Source organism: Aotus nancymaae, unplaced genomic scaffold (genome assembly GCF_030222135.1).
Source record: "Aotus nancymaae isolate 86718 unplaced genomic scaffold, 86718_ANA_hifiasm-v0.15.2.pri h1tg000007l, whole genome shotgun sequence".
Lineage (NCBI taxonomy): Eukaryota > Metazoa > Chordata > Mammalia > Primates > Aotidae > Aotus > Aotus nancymaae.
Genome location: NW_026988418.1, coordinates 48,469,530 through 48,495,230, shown reverse-complemented (window position 1 = coordinate 48,495,230; position 25,701 = coordinate 48,469,530). Strand labels below are relative to the sequence as shown.

The 25,701-nt window shown below is 34.5% G+C and overlaps 1 protein-coding gene across 7 annotated transcripts in view; it reads left to right on the top strand.

Moving 5' to 3' along the window:
• The window catches only part of ZNHIT6 (zinc finger HIT-type containing 6), a 74,740-nt gene that overhangs the window by 32,185 nt on the left and 16,854 nt on the right, over positions 1-25,701 (top strand). Inside the window, exons 9-10 of one of the 7 annotated variants that reach the window (XM_064372588.1) lie at positions 17,112-17,236; positions 19,846-21,260. In XM_064372588.1, coding sequence (XP_064228658.1) covers positions 17,112-17,236; positions 19,846-19,886 — 166 coding nt within the window. In that variant the 3' untranslated portion in view covers positions 19,887-21,260. Of the gene's footprint in view, positions 1-4,425; positions 4,526-13,552; positions 13,609-17,111; positions 19,825-19,845; positions 21,261-25,701 lie in introns of those variants that run through there. The other 6 variants (XM_064372587.1, XM_064372591.1, XM_064372589.1 and 3 more) reach the window with 6 other exon arrangements.

The following is a 25,701-nucleotide window of genomic DNA, read 5'->3' as shown; positions in this document are numbered from 1 at the left end:
TACAAAGCCTGATGACAGCACATCTGTTCATGGCATGGTTTACTGAATATTTTAAGTCTACTGCTCAGAAAAAGAAAGTTTGTTTTCAAAATATTACTGCTTATTGACAGCTTTGATCCTTTTTGGGATTCTAAAGAAGGAAAGTTATAAAATAGAGTGAGTTAAAGGACCTTAAAGGAAAATGAAGCACAGAGGAGTTGAATGCCTAGAGCTCTAGGTCATGTGAATTTTATTTAAGCGTACTTCTTTGACATATTTTTTGTTTAGATTTTCATTTGGCTCTGTGTTTAAATAAGTCTTAACGTTTTGACTTGCAAGTTTCTGAGTTGTGGTCTCTAGGTATCCTGATTCCTTTCTGTGCAATGGCATAAAAGCTGTTTCCTCACCTGCTCCCTTTTGGAACATATCATCTTACAGGCATTTCTACTGCTTTTCTCAAAAACTCTGGTCTGCCAGGACAAGCTGAGATTTCCATCCACTTTGGCTCTTCATGGACTTCCAGTACACATTTCTAAATTAAAAAAATAAATGCTATCTAGGCCCAAGTAATATGTCCTATATTATAAACTTTAAAATACTTAGTATCCCATATTTACCTTTTATTACAAAGAATTTTGATTTCCTTGAATTTTGGAAGAAGAGGATATTTTGTCCGTCAAGTTTGACTGGCTTAGGTGAATGGACACATTGACCCTCAGAGGTGTGGTCTTAGCAGCCTTGTGAGACCGAAGCCATGGTCTCATGGCTTAAAACATGAGTAACATTTAAATGAACTAATTAGATAAAATATGACACATGGCAAGAGAGGAACTAAATGTAGAAGAGGAAACAGATAATAAAAGAAAGAATTATGTAATGATTGACTTGAGGTAAATTCCAAGGGAACAGTGTAAATTGTTTTGTTTAAACGTGAATTATGTGGAATTGACTTTAAGATTTTACTAAAGAAAACTGAACTTTTTAATCCCCATAGTGGAGGGAATATAGATTAATAAAGTAAAACGTGAGTGGTGTTGAGTATAAGGAATACCTAAAATAGACTGATTCGATATTAAACCTCAGCCTGGCCAGGTGCCTGTGGCTCATGCCTGTGATCCCAACACCTTGGGAGGCTGAGGCAGGCAGATTGCTTGAGCTCAGGAGTTTGAGACCAGCATGAGCAACATGGGAGGACCTTATCTTTTTTTTTTTTTTTTTTTTTTGAGACGGAGTTTCGCTCTTGTTACACAGGCTGGAGTGCAATGGCACAATCTCAGCTCATCACAACCTCTGCCTCCTGGGTTCAAGCAATTCTCCTGCCTCAGCCTCCTGAGTAGCTGGGATTACGGGCATGCGCCACCATGCCCAGCTAATTTTTGTATTTTTAGTAGAGACAGGGTTTCACCATGTTGACCAGGATGGTCTCGATTTCTTGACCTCGTGATCCACCCGCCTCGGCCTTCCAAAGTGCTGGGATTGTAGGCTTGAGCCACTGCGCCGGCCGGACCTCATCTTTAAAAAAAAAAAAAAAAAAAAAAAAAGATAAATCTGAGCCAGTCTGAGGACCATGAAAGTACTTTCATTCTGCTTTATCTGTGGAGAAAGCTGATCTTCCAAATTCCCCTATTTTGCTGTTGACTTGAACTGAGTGATACATGAAAATACTATCAAAGCAAAGGAAGGAGAAAAAGGTTATGTCCCAGGTCCAGTTTAAAAATTGCCATCCTGTTTAACCTTGAGTAGTGATGGGATCGTTTGACACCAATAATAATGTCAGAAATTTCTGTTGATGTAGCTTTCATCTTGAAGGTGTACCTAAATTGGCATAAGATAGATCTTTATGTTTCTGATTATTAGGTCAGCCTCAAAGCATAGTTATGCTAATTTCTAAAGAACCTCACAATTTTATAAATATTTTGTAATCATAAGTAATGAAGCTAAATAGTATAGAGATATATTTAGGCATAGATTTTTATTTATTTTTTATCAGATTTTTAAACCATAATGTTCTCTGTGTAATATACTCACAAACAGACTAAGATGAGCATTTATATATGGTTGTATACATAATTACAGTTATATCATTAAAAGAAAATACATTCAGAGAACACCTAAGGAAAATTATTATTGGTTATAAATGTTAAGCTCTAATTTAAGATAAGACTTCTAAATAGAACCATTTTATTATTTCCTGAAAAGTGCTTAGAAGACAGAAACGTGTAGTTTCTTTGTGGCTGTTTGATTCTACATTTTACAGCATTACAGTAACTTCAGAGTAAAGTCTTTTTAGCAAATACTTGATGTTGCCAGTTTTCATTGGTTTTATTTTCCATTCTTGGAAGGTATATAGCTAACAATTGTCTCATGACATAGATATACCTGCTCAGCTAGATTAAATTTTTCCTAGGTTTTAGCTTTGCCATATGTGGCTTATTTTCATATATACCTGCTCAGCTAGATTAAATTTTTCCCAGGCTTTAGCTTTGGCATACATGGCTTATTTTTAAATTGTGATCATAGAATTTGTCTAATCTAAGAAATTTGCTACTGATCTGTTTGGGAGTTTTCTTTTCAGAATACTTAAGGCCTGAATTTATCTCTTAGAAAAGCTATTACAGCTTTTTAAATAAATTCACTTATTCATTTAGCAAACAGTGAGTACCCTAAGGTCCAGATACTGTTCTAGACATTGAGGCTATGGCAGTAAAAAAAAGTGTTCCTGCCCCTGTGGAGAATATCGTTCATGTAAGACGCTTGTGTTAGTAAAGCCACTCTTGCCCTTTGCCGCATTATTTCTTACTAACTTTCTATTCTCAGAAAGTAAATGAGTGGTTTTGGACTAGAAAAGCCTGTGTTGCTATATGTCAGGCACTATCAGAGGGCAACTGTTGTATTACTGCCCACTTAAGTTATTACTGACTAGAGAATGTATAAAACACCCAACTTTGACTCTGTCTATTCAAGAGCAGTTTTCCAAATCTATTAAATTTTAAGCCTAGATTTTACTTTTACTTTATGGAATTATTTACCAGAAAGATGTTTAGAAACATTTTGTTTTTTACATTTACTTTACTACTTTGATACTTGTAAACCATGGTGGTTTTTTGTGATTTAAGCAGTTGTAGTATGATTCTTTCCAAATTTATTTTAAAAAACAAATACATTTAATCTTCTAGGCATATAAATAAAAATTGGGGTTTATATAAGAACGGATAAAATATAGTTCTGTTGTAGTAGAAAAAACAGACACACTATATATATCATAAGAAACCTGTATCTAAGTCTTAAAAGCAATGTGGAAGGTAGCAGGTAGCCTCCTGTCATCCAAATGCTTTGTTGCGGAAGTGATGTTTAATCTGTATTAAAGGTGAATGGCCCATGGTTAGGGGAGGGCCTCAAGAAGTATAAGGGCATGATATGTCAGAAACAAGGCAAGTAAGTGATTTGAGGAGGCTGGAGTATATAGACATGTGCAGAACAGTATTTTTAAAACTTTTTTTAAAAAGATAAGGTTGAAGAGTTAGTTCAGGACCCAATACTAACACTATTTGGATCTTGTCTCATTGGCAGTAGAAAGTATAAAAATCTAGCAAAAAAAAAAAAAAAAAACTATAAAACTTGGTGATCAAGTTGGCAATAAGGAGCAAAAAATAGAAATCAAAGGTGACTACAGTTTCTAGCATGATTGCTGTGTACAAAGAGATGGAGGTAAGGTCTGGAGAGGCTAAGAGGACATTGAGTTTCATGTAAAGGTGGCATCATTTTTGGGAACACTGCTTTCAAAAAGAAGAACCTTACTCTACAAATTATTAGGATATCTTCAGAGTGAAATTGTATGCTAGTAAAAAATAGTAATATTATCCTTCCAGAATACATAATCTGTGGAGTAGACCTTACTTTACTTTATGAGGTTCTAGACTAGACTTTTTAGAAAAGTTTCACCATTACAAATAGTACATTTATTATAATAAATGATAAGTTTATTGTCACTGCTTCTTAAACCTAACCTAAATTATGAAAACTTCCAGAATAAGCTTTTTGGTTGTATGCAAAAATGTACATCAGAGATTTGCTATAAAGTCAATTGTGTTTTTAAATTTGTTGCAGACCTTGGAAAGTTACTAGGCCTGTTTTCCCATCTGAAAGTGGAAATCAGAACAGGAATGATATTGCATGGTTGTAAAGATTAATTTCAGTTAATACATGTCAGCTACTTAACCCAGTGCCTGACACCCAGAAAATCACTCCTGTGTGTTATTCAAGTATTTTGAGTTTCAGCTAGAACATTCAGGTCAATATCGTGGTGAAATGATTCAATGAACATAAGAGGTGTTTAGGTTCCACATGTCTGGTAATAGTTAACTGTATCATATATTAATATTTTTTTTTGTTTATTCAACAGCTTCTTTTAACCAAATTCCTTAAAAAAAAATTTTTTTTTTTAAGAGACAGGGTCTTACTCTGTTGCCCAGGCTGGAGTGGGAGTGCAGGAGCACACAAACATAGCCTTACGGCAGCCTTGAACTCCTGAGCTCAAGGAATCTTCCTGCTTCAGCCTGCTGAGTAGCTGAGACTCCAGGCATGTATCAGCCATAAAATTTCTTATATTTCTGGGATATACTTTAAATGTAATATTAGCTGTACATTCCCAACAGGCCACTCACCACTAAACACAAGGGAGCAGATAACCAGTCATGTTTGTTAATATTTCTTTTGACATAATTGGATACTGGAAGAATATGAGATCTCAGGAACTTAAGATATTGTTGACTTATTTCTGTAGAAATTACCCTCAAATCTAGATACAGTTTTAACCTTTCTCCCGAGCTCTAAATCTGGGTTTCCAGCTATCTTCATTTATATATCTCATTAAATCTTAAGCTCAAAATGTCTAGATTTCATTACACTGCATATATTTCTTCCTGATGTGTGTATTTCAAATTAAATGGACTGACTGTTCTGGCATCTAGTAAACAGTCACAAATGATGATACTTATTTTCTATTACTGGCACTGTTGTTCTATTAAGCCAAGGTGTAAGACCTTGTAGCCCACCATCTTCGACTACTTCTTGACTTCTACCTTGCACCCTACCTTGCATAATTGACATCCACAATGAGTCTTCCATCTGTCCTTTCTTCTCCATTCCTTTTAGGTAATTATTTACCAGTGTCTACAGTAGAGTTCATTTCCTTCCCCCAAAATGGATGTAATTTCCTTATCTTTAGAACCTTAAAAGTGTTTTGCATTTCTCATAGGTTCCTATAAATTTGACTTATTTTATCCGAATAAAACTTAAACCATATGATGATTAACTCCCTTTTGAAGACAGTGGTTGCTGTAGGCATCTTCATCTTTTTATTTCCTACAGAGTTGTGTCAGTGACTTTTCCACAGTAAATGTTCAGTCTTAATTTTTTAATAAGTAATGTGCAAATTCATTAAAAATATATATGCCTGCTGAGTGCTAGGTATTGATGTCACGTTAATACCCTTAAGCAGGGCTTGGACAGCTTTTCCTATAAATAGCCAGATAGTAAATATTTTCTGGCTTTGTGGGCCATTTAGTCACAATTAGTCAATTCTACCATTGTAGCACATAAGCAGCTATAGACCACGTAACTGAATGGACATGACTAGAATGGACTATGGTCCAGTAAAATTTTATTTACAAAAACAGATAGTGGGCTGGATTTGGCCTCCTGGCTGTAGTTTGCCAATCCCTGCTCTAAAGGGTTTTTTATTGGTTATTTGTGACTGTATATCATGTAAACAGTTAGGGGCTTCAGTTCTGAACATGTGAAATGAGAGAGAAAGAGAGAAGATTGTAACAAGGGCCCAGAACAATTTAAAAGTTGCTTCAGAAAGTTGTAGTACCTGCTCAGACAGAGGTCAGGCTTTTTGATACATGAACTTGACCTAAAGTATCAGTAAAGATTGATCAAGTCTGTATTTTTCATTTATTCGGTTAATTTTCATTGAGCCCCTTCCATGTGCCAGCACAGTACTAATCCCTAGGGATATATAGACATCTAAAAGACTAGCGCTCGAAGAGCTCACAGTCTAGGTGGGAAGACTGATAATGTGATAAATACTGCAATAGATAGATACATAAAATACAAGGCATAAAATGTAAAATGTGCCCAGTGGAGGGCATGGGCTTCTTTGCATAGACAGTCCAGACTTAATCATTTCTTGATGGAAGAACAAACCATTATGTTTCCAGAATTTTGCATATAAAGCCAAGAATTTAGATTTAAACCCAAACCCAGTTTAAAGTATTATCTAAACTTCGATTTCATAGATATCACAAAAAATTTTACTGTTCATGAGCATATTATCCTGTTGTACTTGCACAGAGTCTGTTAGTCGTTTCCTCCTGTGCTGGTTTTAGTTAATAATTTTGGAATGCTTTTCGTTTGAAAAGCAACCACCAAAAGTATGAGCTATTTCTCTTGGATGATTTTATTTCCATGCTTGAGAGGATGTTTTTAAATTTTAAAAACTAAGCTTATTTTACTTTCTTTAGACCTTTATGGCTCTTCAATATAAAATATTTTAAAATCATTTTCAGTGAAATGGAGCGGTAAGATGCTTTTTTCTATCCCCTTTTTGAGAAATTGATTTTACCTGTGTAAAGGCCTCAGGTGAGGCCAACATGGCCTCTTTTGGCTTCCACCCACTCACTAGCAAGCAAAGACCCCCTTTCATTACTGGCCAGTTATTCTTCCTTTCTGTAAACCTCTCCCCAGTGGAACATGTTATCTGTATTTCTTTTCTTTTCAGAATAGTACTTCTCAGATTTCAGTATCCACCATAATCATCTAGGGCAGTTGTTGAAAATGTTATTTCCAAACCACTCTTAGGGTTCTGGTTTAGTAAATCTTACATAGGACCCAGAAACCTATATTTTTTATAATCTCTGCCTCCCAAGGGTGACCCTGATATAAGTTATTCCTGGGATGACACTTTGGGAAACACTGGCCAGGCTGGTAAACTCTTTGAGGACATTTTTGGTTCCCATACAGTATCTAACATGTGTTTGATATAGTAAGTTTTTGGTAGATATTTGTTCAGTTGAGTTGTTGAAATTGTATAAAGAAATATGTCAACTGATAGTAGAATGGATTTGTTTTTTTTTTTTTTTTGAATCACATTTTTACCTCCTTAAAGATGTTAGTCTGTGCACTTTGCCTAATTGAACTAGAAATGAAAAACTAGATGACTTTGTTGTAGACTTACGGTGAATAATTGAAAAATATACTTTGAAGATACTCTAGGAAATTTATTAGATATCCATTAAAAGGTAGAACTTAAAAATTATTTTGAGAATAGTACAGAATTAAATATATACTGGAGAACACTGAAGGAATTCCAGAATTTCTAAGAACAGTGTTAACTATTTTCAGATGTCTTTTCTTATGTAAAAAGCCAGAGATCATTTCTGCCTAAGATGCCCTGAAAATAACTGTGATGAAGAATTAGTGAATAGGAGCTTGCTCTCTAGATAGGATTATGTAAATTTCCTCTTGTTTTCCTTTTGAAATTTGATTCTGTTCATGGATACCAAGTCGATAAATGAGGGGAAATCATTTAATCTAAGAATCATTGGTAAACAACCATACCTTTAATAGAAGATGCCATCATCAGTGCTCGTCCATCATGTTAAGAGATAGTTCTTCCAAAAAAAAACTTCCTTTGTTTGTAATATATTTGTGTTATTTTGATCAATTTAATGTTAATAATAGTTAAAATTATTCAGTTCAGAAGAAATTTTGTTATTTAAAACATAAAGGTCATAGGTAATGAAATTAAATTTTACATACACATTTGTATTGGCGAGAAGGTCAAGTATAAACATACTACTTGGGATATTGACATCCTTCAAGTTTAAGTAGATGCAAAGAGCATAATTTATGGTGCACTGTGAATACTGATGATTTAAAATGAAACATACCACCCTTAAGTAAATTCAGTATACTGTAAATACCATGCTAATTTAACACCAATATCATCCATTTTAGAAAAATGTATGAATAATGGCCATATGTGGTGGCTCACACCTGTAATCCCAGCACTTAGGTGACTGAGGCTGGCAGATCACTTGAGGCCAGGAGTTCAAGACCAGCTTGACCAATATGGCAGAACCCTGTCTGTCTACATACAAAAATTAGCCAGGTGTGGTAGTGTGTACCTGTAATCCCAGCTACTTGGAAGGCTAAGCCACGAGAATCACAGGAGAATTGGAATGGAAAACAAGGTCAGAGAACAAGTACGAGTTCTAACTTAGAAAGAAGAGCTTAAATATATAAGTTCAAGCGAAACTCAGTATTGAGTGCACCATAAATTATGTTCTTTGCATCTACTTAAATTTGGTAGGATGTTAATTTTAAAATGTACAAAAGTACCAGTTTTTCAGTTATTTTAGGTTATGTGTAAGCAAAAAATGTGAAGACCCTGAGTAAGTTTTCCCAAACACATACAAAAATTGTTTCTAGCAAGAGTGATTTAAAATCAAGGTTAAATCTAGGGGCTAATAGTTATCTTTATAGAATATAGTAAGTATGAATGACAACCTTTTATTGAGTGCCTTACTACTATTTAGGTACTCTGGTGAGCACTTTATACATAATGTAATTATATTATCCATTATAAGTATATTATAATTAAATGGATAGCCCTGTCTACAGCTGTGTAACCACTAAATGGTGGAACCTAGGTCTAAACCTAGGTCTGCCTGCACTCAGAGCCTCAGTATGTTCTTTGTGATATAGTACATGCCTTTCAGCACCATAATCGTAATGCATGTTTTCAGATTATGTGAAACCCAACCACAGTTCTTTGTTATACCTTTTTGGGATTGTTGTTTATTTTTCAAAGTAATCATTGTCAAGATGAGTATGTGTTCAGAATGGCATTAACCTTTGACCACATTTTGGATATAGATTCTAAAACAAAGAAAAAGAGGATAAAGAACAAAGGAAGCATTGTTTAAGGACTACAATAATTCTGTATTCTATTATAGAACAAAGGAAGCATCATTTAAGGATTAGAAATTCTTAGAGTCAACCTGAAGAATGTCCGCACCAAAAGGGAATATGTAGAGTAGTTTACTCAACTTTTTTATTGTCTCAAAGATTATACTCTTCCAGTGATGGAATGGGCTTCATATGTGGTATTCTTGGTAAAGCAGTTTTATGATAAGAATTGTAAACTTAGCTCTAAGAAACCTGAAGCTCAGCTAGTTGGCACAGTTGGGTGAGTGTTTACTGGACAGATATAAACTCAACTATTGAGGTCTCAGTAGCTTTGAACCTGAGAACTTTAGTTTGAGAGGCTGTATTTGAAGTGATCCAAAGTGATGAGATGGTCAAATTCTTAGCAGATTGCAAGCCTACAATTTCTATAGTGATGATCTCACTTCAAATATATACTATTTTGATTCTTGGTTAAGGGAATTATGTGAAATATAAAATGTGAATTTTCTCTAAAAACAAGTGATATTTTAACTTCATGTTAATCTACTAAATTTACCCATCCTAGTTATAATATATTTTGTGGCCAATTTAAATTTTAGGTACTACAACAGTGAATTCTATGTGTATTCCTGTATCCATTCTCTGTTCAGTACTTTAAACATATCCACTCTCTAGCCAGTACTGTAGGCCTAGCTCTCCCTTCCTATCGCTACCTTACACATATCACATACACTTGCTTCTTAGAAAGTCTTTGTCATTTCACCTCTAGTAAATACCTTATAGTACAACATTGTATTCCCAGTACCAAGAACAGTCTGGAACATGGTAGGCTCTCAATAAATATTTGTTGAGTGAGGAATGAATGAACAAGCAAACAGTTGAGTGAAAGAAATAACAAAATTGGCTTTACAGTCCCAACTCTACATCTCCTTGAGTGACCCTGAGTAAGATAGTTAACTTCCCAGGGCTTCAGTATACTTAACTGGAAGACAAAAAAGACTGGCTTGTAAGTTCCTGCCAACTCTAAAATAATGCCCTTCTATAATGTAGTTAATTCATGGACTATTTAACCTTTAAGCAAAAGTTTCTCTGAGGAACCTAATCATATTTTACAAGGTAATACATCCTAATAAAGATCAAAGATGTAAGAGTCTGTACTGATGAGACATTTGCATTCACTTTTAGCTTCAGAGGAAATGTATGTTTTGTCAGCAAAATTGAGACTAAAGATTAAGATTTAAAATCCCTATGTTAATTAGAGGGGAAAAAAGTGCATGGAGGAGAAAGGATTTTAAGAAAGAAGTAATTAACAATACTGTATTGTATACTTGAAATTTGCTAAGAGGGTACCTTTTAAGTGTTCTTATCACAAGAAAAAAGAAAAAAATGCTAACTATGTAAGGTGATGGATATGTTAATTAACTTGATTATGATATCATTTCACAATGTATACAATACATCAAAATATCAAGTTGAGGCCAGCGCAGTCACTCACACCTGTAATCTCAACACTTTGAGAGGCTGAGGTAGGAGGATCATTTGAACCCAGGAGTTTGAGACCAGCCTGGGCAACATAGGGAGACCCTGTCTCTACAAAATACAAATAAAAATAAAATTGTATACTTTAAATATATATAATTCCTATTTGTCAATTATACCTCAATAAAGTTGGGCAAAAAACCAATTAAGGAGAGGGGTTAGCTAGGGTTAGGAACTGAAGTGCCTAGATAGTGAAGGGCCTGTGCAGCCTGCAAAAACAGAATATTTGAAGTCGGTACTGAACAACTTGGGAGGCCGAGGCAGGCAGATCACCTGAGTTCAGGAGTTCAAGACCAGTCTGGCCAACATAGTGAAACCTGTCTCTACTAAAAATACAAACATTAGCCAGGTGTGGTGGCACATGCCTATAGTCCCAGCTACTTGGGAGACTGAGGCAGGAGAATCACTTGAACCTGGGAGGTGGAGATTGCAGTGAGCTGAGATTGCACCATTGCACTTCAGGCTGGGTGACAGAGCAAGAGTCTGTCTCAAAAAAAAAACAATAAAAGAACAAGAGAGAATATTTACTGGGGATCTACTTAGCTTTCGGGGTTTTTTTAACTTTTAGGTTCAGTGATATGTGTATAGGTTTGTTATGTAGGTAAACTCATGTCACAGGGTTTATTGTACATATTTAGTCACCCAGGTACTAAGCTTAGTACCCAGTAGTTATTCTTTCTGCTCCTTTCCCTCCTTCCACCCTCCACCTTCACCTAGTTCCTAGTTCTTTGTGTCTGTGAGTTCTCATCATTTAGCTCCCACTTATAAATGAGAACATGTGGCATTTGGTTTTCTGTTCTGCGTTAGTTTGCTAAGGATAATGCATCAGGATTTAGGAGAATGGCAAACCCCAATCCAAGGAAACTGAGAATCACAATAAAACAGTACAGGAGCTGACAGACAAAATAGTGAATATAAAAGTGAACCTAACGGATCTGATGGAGCTGAAAAATACACTTCGGGAATTTCACGGTGCAATCACAAGTATTAACATTAGAGTAGACCAAGCTGAGGAAAGAATCTCAGAAATTGAAGATGAGTTATCTGAAATAAAGCAGACAGAAGTAAATAAAAATGAATGAAAAGGAATGAACAAAACCTCTGAGAATGTGGGATTATGTAAAGAGACCAAATCTATGAATCATTGGCATCGCTGAAAGGGACGGGGAGAAAGCAAACAACTTGGAAAGCATATGTTAAGATACCATCTATTAAAACTTCCGCATCCTTACTAGAGAAGCCAACAGTCAAATTCAGGAAATACAGAGAACCCCTGAAATATTCTTCACAAGGTCATCCCTAAGACACATAATCATCAGATTTTCCAAGGTCTAAAAGAATGAAATGAAAGGCAGCTAGAGAGAAGGGGCAGGTCACCTCCAGAGGGAACTCCATCAGGCAGGCTAACAGCGGACCTCTCAGCAGAAACCCTTTACAAGCCAGAGAGTTTGGGAGTCTATATTCAACATTGTTAAAGAAAAAAAATCTTCAACCAAGAATTTCATTTCCAGCTAAACTAAGTTTCTTAAGCAAAGGAGTAATAAGATCCTTTTCAGGTAAGCAAATGTTGAGGGAGTTTGTTACCACCAGACCTGCCTTCCAAGAGATCTTGAAAGGAGTACTAAATATAGAAAGGAAAAAACCATTACTAGCCAGTGTTTTTTGTGCCAACGAAATGCAATAGTTTATTTGTCTGCCTCCCCTCATAAAGTGTCAGGTTTCTTTCTATGAACTTCCATTACCTAGCAGACTACCTGTGCATAGTAGACACAAAGTAAATATTTGAGGAATCAATTGAGGAGTAAATGCCAGGCTAATGCTTACAACGTTTTCACATGCATTAATTCTAATAAAGTATGTACTGCGTTTTCTCTACCTGATTAGGAGTCTTAGGCGCTGAAAAATTGACTTACCCAAAGAAACTAAGTTTGTACAGTTTATAAGGCTGGGATTTGGACTCAGGCCTATTTGTTAACAGAGTTCAGTTCATGCTTTTTCTACTAACTAGTCTCTGTCTCTGTCATAAATCATAAATATAATTGCTAATAAGTATGTCATTTCTTTGCAAGGGGTGCCAAGTTACTTTTGGAGTATAAAATCTTATTACTGATGCTAGCTTAGCAAGTTACACTTTGGAAACATTTTCACCTGTTTTATTATAGTCCTTAAAAAGCCCATGAGTAGGTATTTTTCCTACCATTATATTGATGAGAAAAACTAAGTATCCTTGTGGAGTCATAGCTCATGAGGACCAGTGATAAGACTGGAACTTAAGCCTTGTGGATTTAAAAGTAATGAATTTACCAGCAAAAATCAGAAAAGATTTCAAAGAAATAATATCTAGAATAAGTCAGAACCTTGTAAGCCCCTCTTTAAAACAGGTTTTAAAATATATAGTTGGCCATTTTATTTTACCATATCTATAGTTTAAATATTGTGGTTAGAATAGGATAATTTACCAATTGCAGTTCTGAACTGGTGAACTTTCTGAATTAAGGTATGTGTATGTACTACACAACTCATGATCTATGCTTCATGTAAATAAGGACTATACATGAGCCATGAGCCTGGAGCATTCTCATTTACATGGATACATAAAAATTCCAAAACAAGGTGCAGCAAACCACTAATTTAACTATTGTGATTTTTAAAATATGAAAACTAAGAGATTGGGTGAGAAAAAGATTAACTTTGACAAAATCTTTTTCTATGTGACTTGAACATTATGAGTTCCAAAAATTGTTAGACGGAAGTATTATTTGGAGAAATTTTAAATAATACCTTTTTAATATTTAAATACAAGAATTAAAACTTTCTTGGAATCATTTAGTTGAACTTTTAACCTAGATTGAGAAATAAATACAAACTATGCAAAAATATAGGTTAAGTGTTACCTTTAGTAGATAAGTATCAAAAATAGTAGAAATTTAGAGCTGAAGGGATGTTGGTGATCACCTAATTCAGTGATCTTATTTTAGTGGAAAAATACTGTGGCCTAGGAACTGCTACTAGATCGTTAAATTTGGAGAAATTCAAACTTAGTTTTGGTATTTTTTAGGAGATGGAAGGGGAGATGATCCATGAAGTGTCAGTGATCAGACGGGACGTAAAGTGGTTTGTGACTTCCTTTCTTTAAAAACTTGTATTTTTGAGTTATGAGGAGTTTTTTTTTTTTTAAAGCACACTAATTTGCTAATAAAGTACAGAGAAAGAAGTTCAAGAACTTGGCCAGTTTCTTTGAAAGTTACTGACAGAGTCAAGATTAAAAGCACACCCTTGATTATCATGACAACTTTTATTTATATAATGTAACTGTAACACCTGTTTAGCCCACTGAGCCATTCTGCCCTCATAATGCCCCCGTTGAGGCTGCCCAGAGCAGGGTCAGCCGGTGATCCTGTGAGGGTGAGCAAGTGAAATAACAAGAGGAAATGTCTAAGAAGGGTCTCAGAGGGCAAGAGAAAAGACAAATGTTAGTATCTTAATTCCTCCAAACCTAAGTAGTTTGTCTTATGGTAGCAGAGCCATTATACTAATGGAAATACCAGAGTTGGTGAAAATTTCAAAAAGATAAAGCTGTCCCTTAGGATTCAGTAGCTTAATGGCTTGCAAGGGAGCTAAACCTAAATGTTTTAGGCAGTGCAAAGCTAGGCTCTTAAAACTTGCCTCAAGATGATGGAAGCAGAAACATTCAAAGTACTTTTATCTTCTTGGAAGTAAATGTGACAATAAAATAATGAGTTGAAAGGTCATACTGAAAGTTACAAGGCTGCATTTAAAATGCAAAATGCATATAAAGGCAGTATGTTCACTGCTAATGAAATCAGGACTTTGTCCTGAACTAAAGTTTCTATAGGAAAGTGCTGTTATTTTTGGTAAATAAAAATATAAAACACATGTGCTTAGGGCTTAAATAAATGAGTGAGCAGTTTCTGTGTTTTATCATTTAGCCCTCACAGTAACTCTCTGAAGCAATATTGTGATTATCCCCATTTTCAAGCATGGAAACTGAGGTTTAAATAAGTTAAGTAACTTGTCCAGGATCACAAACCAGTGAATGGTGGAGCCAGGACTTTAACTCAGAGTTAAACTGCAAACCCAGACAACCACTAAAAGTTACTGCTTCATTTAACTAAATTCTAAGTCCATAAAATGTTAACCCCATATGTGTCTGATAAACTTTCTTTATGAACAGTTTAAAAATTGCTTTTAATTTACTGATAAATATTAGTAGTAGACTAACAGTAACCACTGGTGGTAGAAAAATCTAAGAAATTCAGAATTTCAGCTAAAAGATTATTTAGCGAAATCTGACTGCTTCATTTAACAGGTTGGAAAGCTGTGGCCCAGAAGCTTACTGACACTCAGTAGCATATTGCTGACTAAAAGTTTGCAACATTTTAGGCTAAACACTAAAATCCACTGATTCTAATCAAAACCGCACAACATACCAGATTTTCATTGCATAAAATATTTTTAAAATAATTTATTAGTTGGCAAGTCTCTTATAAATCTTTGCATCCTTAGTGCTTTGCACAGTGCCTGCTTAGCATGTAAAACAGGAATGAAGTTTTTTTAAGTAAACAAGTATAATCATTATAGTTTTAGGATCTGAAGCATGTATAACTTGTTGCATAGTAATTTTTATACATCTCTGAACATTCCTCTGCTAGGAACATATTTTATATCAGCAGTAATTTTAGGCTCTGATTCCCATGTAGCTTTTGAAGAACTCTTTTCGTTGTTTCTTGGTTTCAGCTTTGGAAATCTAGAGAAACCCAATTAAAATTTAATATTACAAAAAGAAATAAGACACCTAAAACAATAAGTGTACACTGAAAATTATTTACCAAAAACTGAAACAAGTAAAAAAAAAAAATCCCTTATTTGAAAAATGCCTTTGAATAGAAGCCTTATGATTTAGTTAAAATGCACAGAAGATAAATTATTCCAAGTGTTTGTAGGATATGACTTGAAAAGTTCCTGTTTGAGAGTCCAGGCCTTGTTTCCTCCCAAGAAAAATTTAGTTATCCCCATTTTATATTTTACTTTGTAAGTTAATCCTATACTTGGGTATCTGATACAATCTCATTTTTCTTTTTTATATAATTACTACTAACTTTTAAAAAAATACGGCTTATTTCAAAGAAACATAATGTTTAAAAGATGTGAAGCATTTAATCTTTAAATGCTGGAAACACTTTTAAAGTATTGTAAGCACATCTGTATTACATTATACACAGGGAGAAGAATGTGTATACATAGATACATTCTATGATCTGTGGGCACTAAGGTGGCTGGTTTAGAAAAACAGTATTTTGCATTTCAAGTTTCTTTTCAACATAAAGAATATTCTCCAATTCTAAAATGAATAATTCCAGGCTGGGACATGTGGTCAGGGAAGCATAAGTAAAGTTTTGGTTTTACAGTTGTTCTTTCATGTTTTTAAGCTTGGCTCTGCATTTTGTTAAGCACTTTTATTTTTCCTGATTTGAAAACGATTGCATGAGACAAATTCAGAACATGAAGAAATCCCTACATCAGACTTCTTAATGAGTGTCCTGCATGTCTTGGACAGCTATGATGGTGCAGATAATTTATTACTAATTAAGAAATACCAAAGTTGTTAATGATTCACTCTTAAAATTACAGCAGATTTAAATGCATCCCAATGATAGCCTCACTCTTGATCAGTTGTGTTCCAGTGTCCTTTTTTGAGCAGGAGATAAAAGGATAGAGTTATAGCTGTTAGTCTGGATATCTCATGTGATATGTATTTTACATGTAAATATCATCTGTCATTGGTAGAGATGAATAAAAATGCTGGAGAGAACTGCACTACACTGATGGACATGTTCTCAGCTTTTTCTTCTTTGGCATGAAATGACATTAACATGCCAACATATTCTCATATGTACCTGCTAGTGAGCTAGCTAGAATTCTACCCCTTTCACTCCCACCCCAGAAAGCAAGCAAGAATGAATGTTCTGGAGATGCATATTCAGTCACCTCAAACTTATTTTTTTTAAATAATGATTTGAGAATTTCATACTTTAATGAATATTAGCAGGTAATTACCTGTGACACATTTGGCAGCTATGTCATGATAAACTCCATGTTTCTTAAATTTTATATGGCAATATAAATTTCTGGAAACTAGTTAGAATAATTGACTTTTTACAGAAGCCAATTTTGTAATCAGTTATTTTATTGCCATGTTACTGGAAATTATCATAAGATGATTGGTTGTCTTTAAGACTCAAAATAAATATGTTTGAGGAATTTGAATTGTTAGTCATCCATTTATTCAAGAAAAATAACATTAATATATAAAAGTCTTTATTTTTTACTTGGTATGGAAATTGGTAGCTTGTTCTAGAACTTTCCTAATGTCAGAATATTTGATTTTTTTTAAATTTAATTTTAGAACCTCTATAATACTAGCTCTTGTACCTGGTTTTCTTAGAAGGTATTAAACTTATTATACTATAAGGAAATAACTACTGAATTGTCATCACCTCTTAAAAATTTTTAATGTAAAGGACTCATATATTTATTAGTAATTTTGAATATTAAGAGTATTTCCTATTTTTTTGTTTTTGTTTTTTATTAATAAGATATTATGAACTAGATCCTTATAAAAGTCTCCTAGACAATTTGAGGAACAAAGTGATCATTGAGTATCCAACATTACATGTGGTATTGAAAGGATCCAATAATGACATGAAAGTTCTTCACCAAGGTAAGTGTAAATTTGTTCCTGTAATGCTTAGAATAGCTTTAGAGAAACCAAAGCAAAATGTGTCCACCCTTATTTCTTTATACATGTTTTCCCACTATATTTACACACTTACAGGATCTACTGTATAGCTACAGTTAATGTGAAGAACTAAATAAATGAGATGCTGCTCTTTTTCTGTTTTTACGAGTATATAATCTTTTAAAACCAATTTTAAGTGAATGAATCAAATTGAATGACTAAAAAAGGATTTTTTTTTTTTGGCCTGGAGTTCTGTGTATTTTTGTCTCTTTTTAAGCTAATAGTCTTTAAGTAACTGTCCATGATTACATAAATTTACTCCATAGTTAAGACTTTAGACATTTCTAAAATGAGAGATTGCAAAACATTTTTAGTTGACAATAAAAATGTTGAATGGTTTAAAAAAAAAGCTAGTATTCTACCTTATAGAAAGAGATAATGTTGCAAGGAACATTATATTTAAAAATTTGGCAGCATTTAGACTAAGCTAATATCATTGCCGTTACCCTTTATCTCCTTTTCTAAACCCACTGGTTTTATTTTCTCTGCTTTTGTTTCTCTGATTTTGTGATACAGGGAAGTACTAGAACTGGAAAAAATGTACATAAAAGTTTAATACATAAAATTACTTAACTATAGTTGTAACTTCTGACTAAAGTAAACTAATTGTATTTCTGAATTCAAGATTTTAGAGGATGAGTAAAATTTAGTGACTACCTTTAAAAAGTGAAGAAAATTACTCACCTTAACCCAAAACTATTACATAGCACTTTCAACTACAGGAATTATAGATACAGGCCCAGTTTTGTTGTAACGGACTCCAGAGGAACATAGAATCTTTGTCTTGAATTGAACTCTATTCTTTTTTTTCTCTCTCTCTCAAGTTGTTGCCTGTTGATAAATTCTATTCTTTAAGTAATATTTGAAATGTGTGGTTTAAGTTTTATTGTTATACCACCATTAGGCTGTAAGATGCAGTAACCTATGTTGTAATGTTTTATCTGTTGCGCGTAGTGTTTTTTTCTTTGCAAAACTTAATAGAAAAAATGTTTTTCAAAGTGGTCAAAATTTTATCAGTGCTACAGCTTGAAAGTAGATTTTAGTTGGCAAACACGGTGTTTCTAATAATAAATTATGGACCTCCAAATCACATTTTTATTCATGATACTAATATTTTTCACGATTCGAGAATATTCCATATAATTTTCTCAAAATAAATTAGGAATTTTAGTTTTAAATGGCCAGTTTCACTTTGTTTAAGCTTTGTATTACTTTGCTTTTTTCTTAATAAATTCACACAGTGCTCTCTCAAATGTTGGTTTCAGGAAAAGTTGTTTAGTGATGTAGGTTAGTAGCTAGGGCAAACATCATCTGTATAAATAAACAGCACACACAGCTCTCCTTTCACCTTGTTTAGGAATGTACATTTAAGGAAGGCTTTCTGTAATGAAGCAATAAGAAAAGACTACTAGTGTACTGGGAGCCTTATTGAATAAAATTTGCTATTTTTCTGGTGGGTATGTGATGTTTGACTTATTTACAGAACACAGATGACTCATGCTTTTAGTACAGAGGATTATTTAGAACTGTGTTAGCAAAAAACCAAAAGGATCTGACAGGATTTTAAAACCATACCAGTTTTGTCACATCCTAAGTACACATACCTTAAAAGTAATGCCCAGGTGTTCCTGTATGTGCATTTCTTTCTGTAAGTACTTTAAGGTGTCTGTTTCTTTATACATTCTCACAGCATCAGATATTCTGCAGGGTGATCCCTTGATGAGGGAAGGGGATTATGTAAGAAGAGGGCATTTTCTTTGGAAAGTCTTGAAATTCCTTCTCTCTCTGGAGGTAAAAAAGTTGGATTTTGATCCTAAGTTCATAGTACAAGTTGTCTCTTCCCTAATTTGGGGGTAAATATGTTTCTGGGCTGGGATTCAGTAGTTCTGACACCTGATGGTTGTTATAGTTTTTGCTATGATTGTAGATTGCCATAATTTTTTTAAACTCTGCCCATATTAATCAAAAATAGCCAGAATTTTGTTTGTTTGTTGCTTTTTTAGGAATGGAAAAGGACGAGCAGTTAAGATAGTCCACTAGATTGGAGATGCTGAGTTCTGATTACCTACCTTATATCAATCCAGTAGGAAGTGCTCAGAATGGTGTAACTTGCTTCACAGGCTGTTATTAGCCAAAGTTAGACTAGCAGATTTAAATGATTGATAAAAGCATGCTGCATTTTCAATCTAAGGAAAAAAGAATGGATCCCTAATTCAAAGAAGAAAACTGGGCACCTTCAATAGGCAAAGAAAGGGGAAAGTGCCCTCCATACTGCTACAAATTCCCATTAATTTATAAATGTCATCAAAATACACTTTTCAATGTTCTAATATAACTCAAAATTAGAAAATGCCTCAGCCTTTAGAGAAGGAATCCAACCCAAAATTGATTACTTGATTAGTGACAATACCTGGCACAGCAGCTACTCATATATCAATCTTTTACTGGGACAGTAAATCTTTCATCCATTCTCCCTCGCTCACCTTTCCGCATTATTCCTTACCTCTCTTTTCTTTCTTTTCCTTTTGTAGGGAGAGAGGGAAGGATTTTAGGCACTGGAACACACATGTAAAACTTACTATACAATAGATGCTATAATAGAGTTTGCCTGAAGTACAGAGACAGCCAGAGGAGGAAAAAACTTATAATATCATGGAGGAACTGGATGGACTGCTAGTGTTAATAAAATTTCACAAAGATTGGATGGAACTATATCTTGGATGGAACTTATTTCAGCGCCTTACTCACACTATTGTGGTTGCTGGTACAGTCTGAAGTCTAGATAAAACAGCAAACCCCAGGGAACTTGTCAATTGGAATATGAGGCAGAGTTCCAGGTATAAGTTTCTAGCATTGGCTTTTATGACCTGTGGGCCCTTGAGCATTTACTTTGCCTCTCTGAGTTTTATTTTTCTTACCTACTCAATGGAGACAACAGCCATAGGCCTCAAAATAACCTACATTTTACCATGACAATTTTTAAAGAGTTACTACCTATTATTTCCTTTTAGCATCACAATACAATGAAATAGAACACTTACTCTGGTTCCCATTTTGGAGATTTAGGGAAAAAACACTAAAAGAATGACTTGCATTTACCTTGATTCAGCAAACATGCTCTACATTGTGAGGATAGATACAGAGAAGAAACGTCTAGTTTCTGTCCTCCAGAAACTCATAGTTAGTCTTGCTTGCTCTAAGCAAGACAGGGGTGTCAAAGAAGCTCCGTTTCTACTCTGAGTCTTCTTTCCTGTGAAAGGAAGGAGATGGCGATTAGCTAGTCTTCTGCCACTCCACATTGACTCAACATATACTGACCTTCAATTTAAGTTTAAAAAAAAGTCATGGAAAAATTTATTCCAACCACAAATGGCCAGATAATAGTGATCTATTCAATGGCATGAATATGGATCATAACCACATTGTGAAGTGACCATTCCCAAGTCTTCCACAGAGTCAGGAGGGATGTTACCTCACAAAATATAATTGCCACTTTCAGACATCATTTCTCTATTTATTGTGGCCAGAATTGTATATCCTAGCGGCCTGGGACATAATGTGGTTTGTGTGTCCCTGTGAGTAGTGCTGTTGCTGTGCATCGGAAGGAGGGAGAGAAGAGAGACAGAGCAAGCTAAACAGAAACAGTATAAACACTTGACTGTATGTTTACTTATTTTTTCCTAGTGAAAAGTGAATCTACCAAGAACCTTGGCAATGAAAATTGAGCACTTTTTCTGGAAGAATATGAAAATTTCCAGAGAATTGCAGCAGACTCTGCATTGATGGGCTGTTGGATGATTGGGGTATTATCAGTGGGTGATTGGAATTTTTTGTTTGTATGAAAAATAATCTAAACTTTTTTTAAAAAAATGTGTTTTATAGCCTCTTGAATTAATTGACTTGTAAGACCCCTTTATTCATATTAAAAACTCACCTTTGCACTTGATCAGTGTAGTACTTACTAGGCCCTGGCTTTTAATATGCTTAATTCCATAAACTGAAAGGTGTTTTTATTTTCTTTTTTCTTTCTTTCTTTATTTCGTTCTTTTTTTTTTTTTTAGATGGGGTCTTGGAGTGCAAATGGTATGAGCATAGCTTCCTCAAACTCCTGGGCTCAAATGATCCTCCCAACAGGCTTCTACCACCACACTCAGCTAATTTATTTTTTTTGTTTTGGTAGAGACAGGTTTTGCTCTGTTGGCCAGGCTGGTCTCAAATTCCTGGCCTCAAGCAGTCCTCCCACCTCAGCCTCCAAAGCACTGAGACTATAGGCATCAGCCACTACACCTGACCTTGAAAACTTTTTTATTTGTTAATTTGATGCATGACCAAACCCAAGGATCACCTGTGTCAACCACAGAGTTGGCATTCTCTTTAGTAGAACCTCATTAAACAGAAAGGCTGTACAATGCACTGTCTAGCCACAGGAGAAGAACTAGTCATCCATCAATTGCCCTTTCTTATTTTTAGAGTTCATATGTAACTTACCCTTGTGATACAGCTTTTCTACTTGAGAAACTCCTAGTACAATGTCTGGACTAAAAGCCTGAATAAATACTATCAACTACTGTTTCTTATATTCACTTCAGAAAATCAGTGGCTCCACATTGTTTGAGCCATTCATCTACTTATTCAAGTCTTATGAATTCTGTGCCTTTCGTCACATTCCCAGTCCACTCTCATCATTACTGCAGAAGGGTGTTGTGATGGCCGGTTTTATACTGTATTTTGATATGTCTAGCAATAACTTTAAAAAAAAAAAACTAGGAAATCAACATGTTATTGGAATGTATGTGTACATATTAATGTATATACACAGCTTAATTTATACATTATGGCAGCTCTGTATACAGTTTGATCTCACATACTAAAAAATAATTCTTAATTTTATTGGAGTTTATACCACTATGAAACTGCAATATGAGTATAAGAGAGTAAAAGATTGTTACATCTGTATTATATGTGTATACTTAATGGTTAAAAAGCAATGATAAAATTGGACATTAATGAAATTCATTTTTAGTTTACAGTTGGAATGTTTTTTACCAAAAAGAAACCAGAGATGTTAGTTAAGGAGACTTTGAAATATGAAAAGATAATGAGAAGATGAGCATAAGATAAATTTATAGAACACAAGTATAACTTGGGGTAGAAATTGGAGAAGAGAGTCGAAAAACAGTAATGCCAGCAAGACACTTGGTATAAAAGTAGTAGTGGAAATATGACTCATAGAAAGTTCATAGAAAGTGAGGCCTTGAAATTTGAAAAATATACATATATATATAATCTCTAAAGCAACTTCAGGAATCTTCTCCTAATATGTGATAAAGAATTTGTGTAGAATTATGTTTTTCACAATATTACTGGAAAGACAATTAAATGAGATTTCAAGGAATTCATTTATAATCTAAAGTGAAATATGCCTTCTTGAAACCAGCAAGAAATAGATGAATTGAGTGAAACATGTCATAGAATTGTTATTAGGAAAAGTGAGATAAAATATACAAAAAGAACATGTGATCTGAATATCAGGGTGGATAGGAATTTCCTGACAGTGAAATCTGTTATGATGCAGTCTCACTTCAAGAAAAGTATTGAGTTCCGTCCCTTCTGAATTTAAATTGAAAACTGGACAAAAAACAAACTATCCTGTACTTTCCACTGCTCAGGAGGAAAAAAGAAATCTACATCATCTAATGTATCTTTGCCATCTTTGTTTTCTAGAATTCTATTAGAATTTTCAATTATAGGCTTTCTTAGGAAAGAATATAACTCAGAATTCCCCTAAATTTAACTATCAACTTATTTGATAGTTATTTATTCCCATAAGATTTACAATACACATGTGTTTTAGTGAATTACCAATGGCTTGGAGGATATGGAATTGGAATAAACTGAAAGCCCTAGACATTGTAGCATTAAGACCCAATTTCTTTTTGGAGGCCCTCTCTGTGTTAGATTATTGACAAATTCTGATGAGTAAACAAACTCCTTGACCCTTGTTAAGTTCAGCATACTGCATTTTATTCATGAATCACATCTTAAAAGGAGAAAAGCTCCACTTGGTTTTCTTTAAACAGTGATTTCAAAGAGAAGATAGGCCTTTCATAATTGCTAATTATACATATGGGATTAATAGTAGTAAATTATAGTAAATAACACTTGTACCTGTACCTATTATAAATAGGAATTAACCAGGCACAGTGGCTCACGCCTGTAATCCCAGCACTTTGGGAAGTCGAGGGATTTTTGAGAACAGCCTGGCCAACGTGGCAAAACCCCATCTCTACTAAAAATACAAAAATTAGCCAGGTGTGGGGGCAGGCACATGTAATTTCAGCTACTCAGGGAACTGAGGTACGAGAATCACTTGAACCCAGGTGGCAGAGGTTGCAGTTAGCTGAGATCGTGCCACTGCACTCCTGGGCACTGCCTGGGTGACAGAGTGAGACTCTGTCTCCAAAAAAAAAAAATTAAAAATAGATATTTTAGATTAAAAATATTGAGATTAAAAATAGTTATTAAAAATAGATATTTAATATTCTAAACTGTAGTTGAGCCAGTTTGTTTTCATGTAGCAAGTAGTGGGATTCAGGTTTCATGATATAATAAAGTGTTAATCACATAACTATAATGCCAACAATTTTCTTTATACATTTCTGTTTAATTAGGTTGACATATACTTTGTGTTATGCCTGATTTCATGTTACTAAATTTTACATAAAGATGCTGGTCTATTTTTATTTAATCATACACTGTTACAGTTTGGATGTAGTTTGTTCCTACCAAAACTCATGTTGAAATTAGATTCCCCATGTGCTAGTGTTGGGAAGTAGAGCCTAATGGAAAGTGTTTAGGTCATGGGGGCAGATAGATCCCACATGAATAAACTATTGCCCTCCTACTGGGGTGAGTGAGTTCTCATTCTTGCTGTCATGGGAATGGATTAGTTCCCACAAGAGCAGGTTATTGAAGAGTCTGGCTTCCTTGATTTTCTCGTTTTTGCCTCCTCTCTTCCCATGTGATCTCTTTGCATATGCCTACTCCCCTTTCACTTTGTGCCAAGAGTGGAAGCAACATGAGGCCCTCGCCAGATAACACCTGCCCAATTTTGAACCTTCCAGCCAACAGAATCATGAGCCAAATAAAACTCTTTTAAAAAATAAATTGCCCAGTGTTAGATATTCTGTTATAACAGCATGAAATGGACTAAGCCTTATTTTATTGCATTAAAATGTGTTGTTTATTTTCAGGTAGATATAGTGAAGGATGATTAGTAACCAATCACTCTTCATTTGCAAGTGACAAAAACTCAAAATAGTGTCAGCATGAAGGGCACTTTATTGGCTTATATACAGGGAAGTCAAGGCATGACTGGGTCCTGGGTCCAAACGTCAAAAGAGGTCATCTTACCATCCTACACACTTGGCTCTGATTATTTTCTTTTTTATGGATTGGTTTTCTCTTCCAGGCAGATTTTCCTCTTGGGGATATTCTGTTAGGGATGAGGAGCAGTGAGGTGAAGATGGTGGATAACGGCAATGACAGTTTAGGCTTACCTTATTGTAGCAAAGTTCAAAGCTTTTATATAGCAAGCTATGTACAATTTTGGAGAAGAACTTTGATTTTGCCCAGATTGGATCACATTGTTTTCCTGAGCTGATCAAGAGAGGGATTTGCCCAAGGGAGTGGGAAATTTTTAGAAGAAAGCCATAGGGAGCAGGTGAGGAAAGGTAGTTAATGAGAATATGAAAGTAACACCTCCATTGCACTCTATTTGAATATTAGTAGCAAGAGATTTCTGATTTGTACTAACAGAAAGAGTAAAGTTTAGATTTAATCTGTAAGTCTTCATTGTTTATAGCTAGAGATTTTAATTTCTGTTGTTCTCATTGCTGCTTTTGAGTTGCCATTATGGGTTTTCGGATTTTTGTTTTAATGTCATCCATTTTTGTTTGACGTTGCTGCTGGTTTGAGCAGATGTACATAGCATATGTTTTCATTACCAATTTGGAAATTTTTCCCAGTGGCATCAGCATTTGAGAAATGCTGATTTTGAAATTAAAATACTAGGGGAAAATGTTTCAAAAATGAAGACTATTTAAATAAAAAATTGCTTTAAATAAACCTTTGGGGATCTGTACTTGACTAAAAAGTATTTTCCTTAAACTTTGGTCTTTGAAAACTAAAGTGTGTGTGCATGTGTTCATTAAAATGACCTATAACGTGAACATTTTCCATACTGGAGTGTGATGTACTGCACTCATTTTGAACTTTAGAACCAAATGCATCCTTTTTCATTTGATGAGCTACTACATAACTGTATTTTCAGTTTTATTTTCTTGCCAAATAAAGTACCAAAGCTCAGCCTGACATTTTGTAACCCC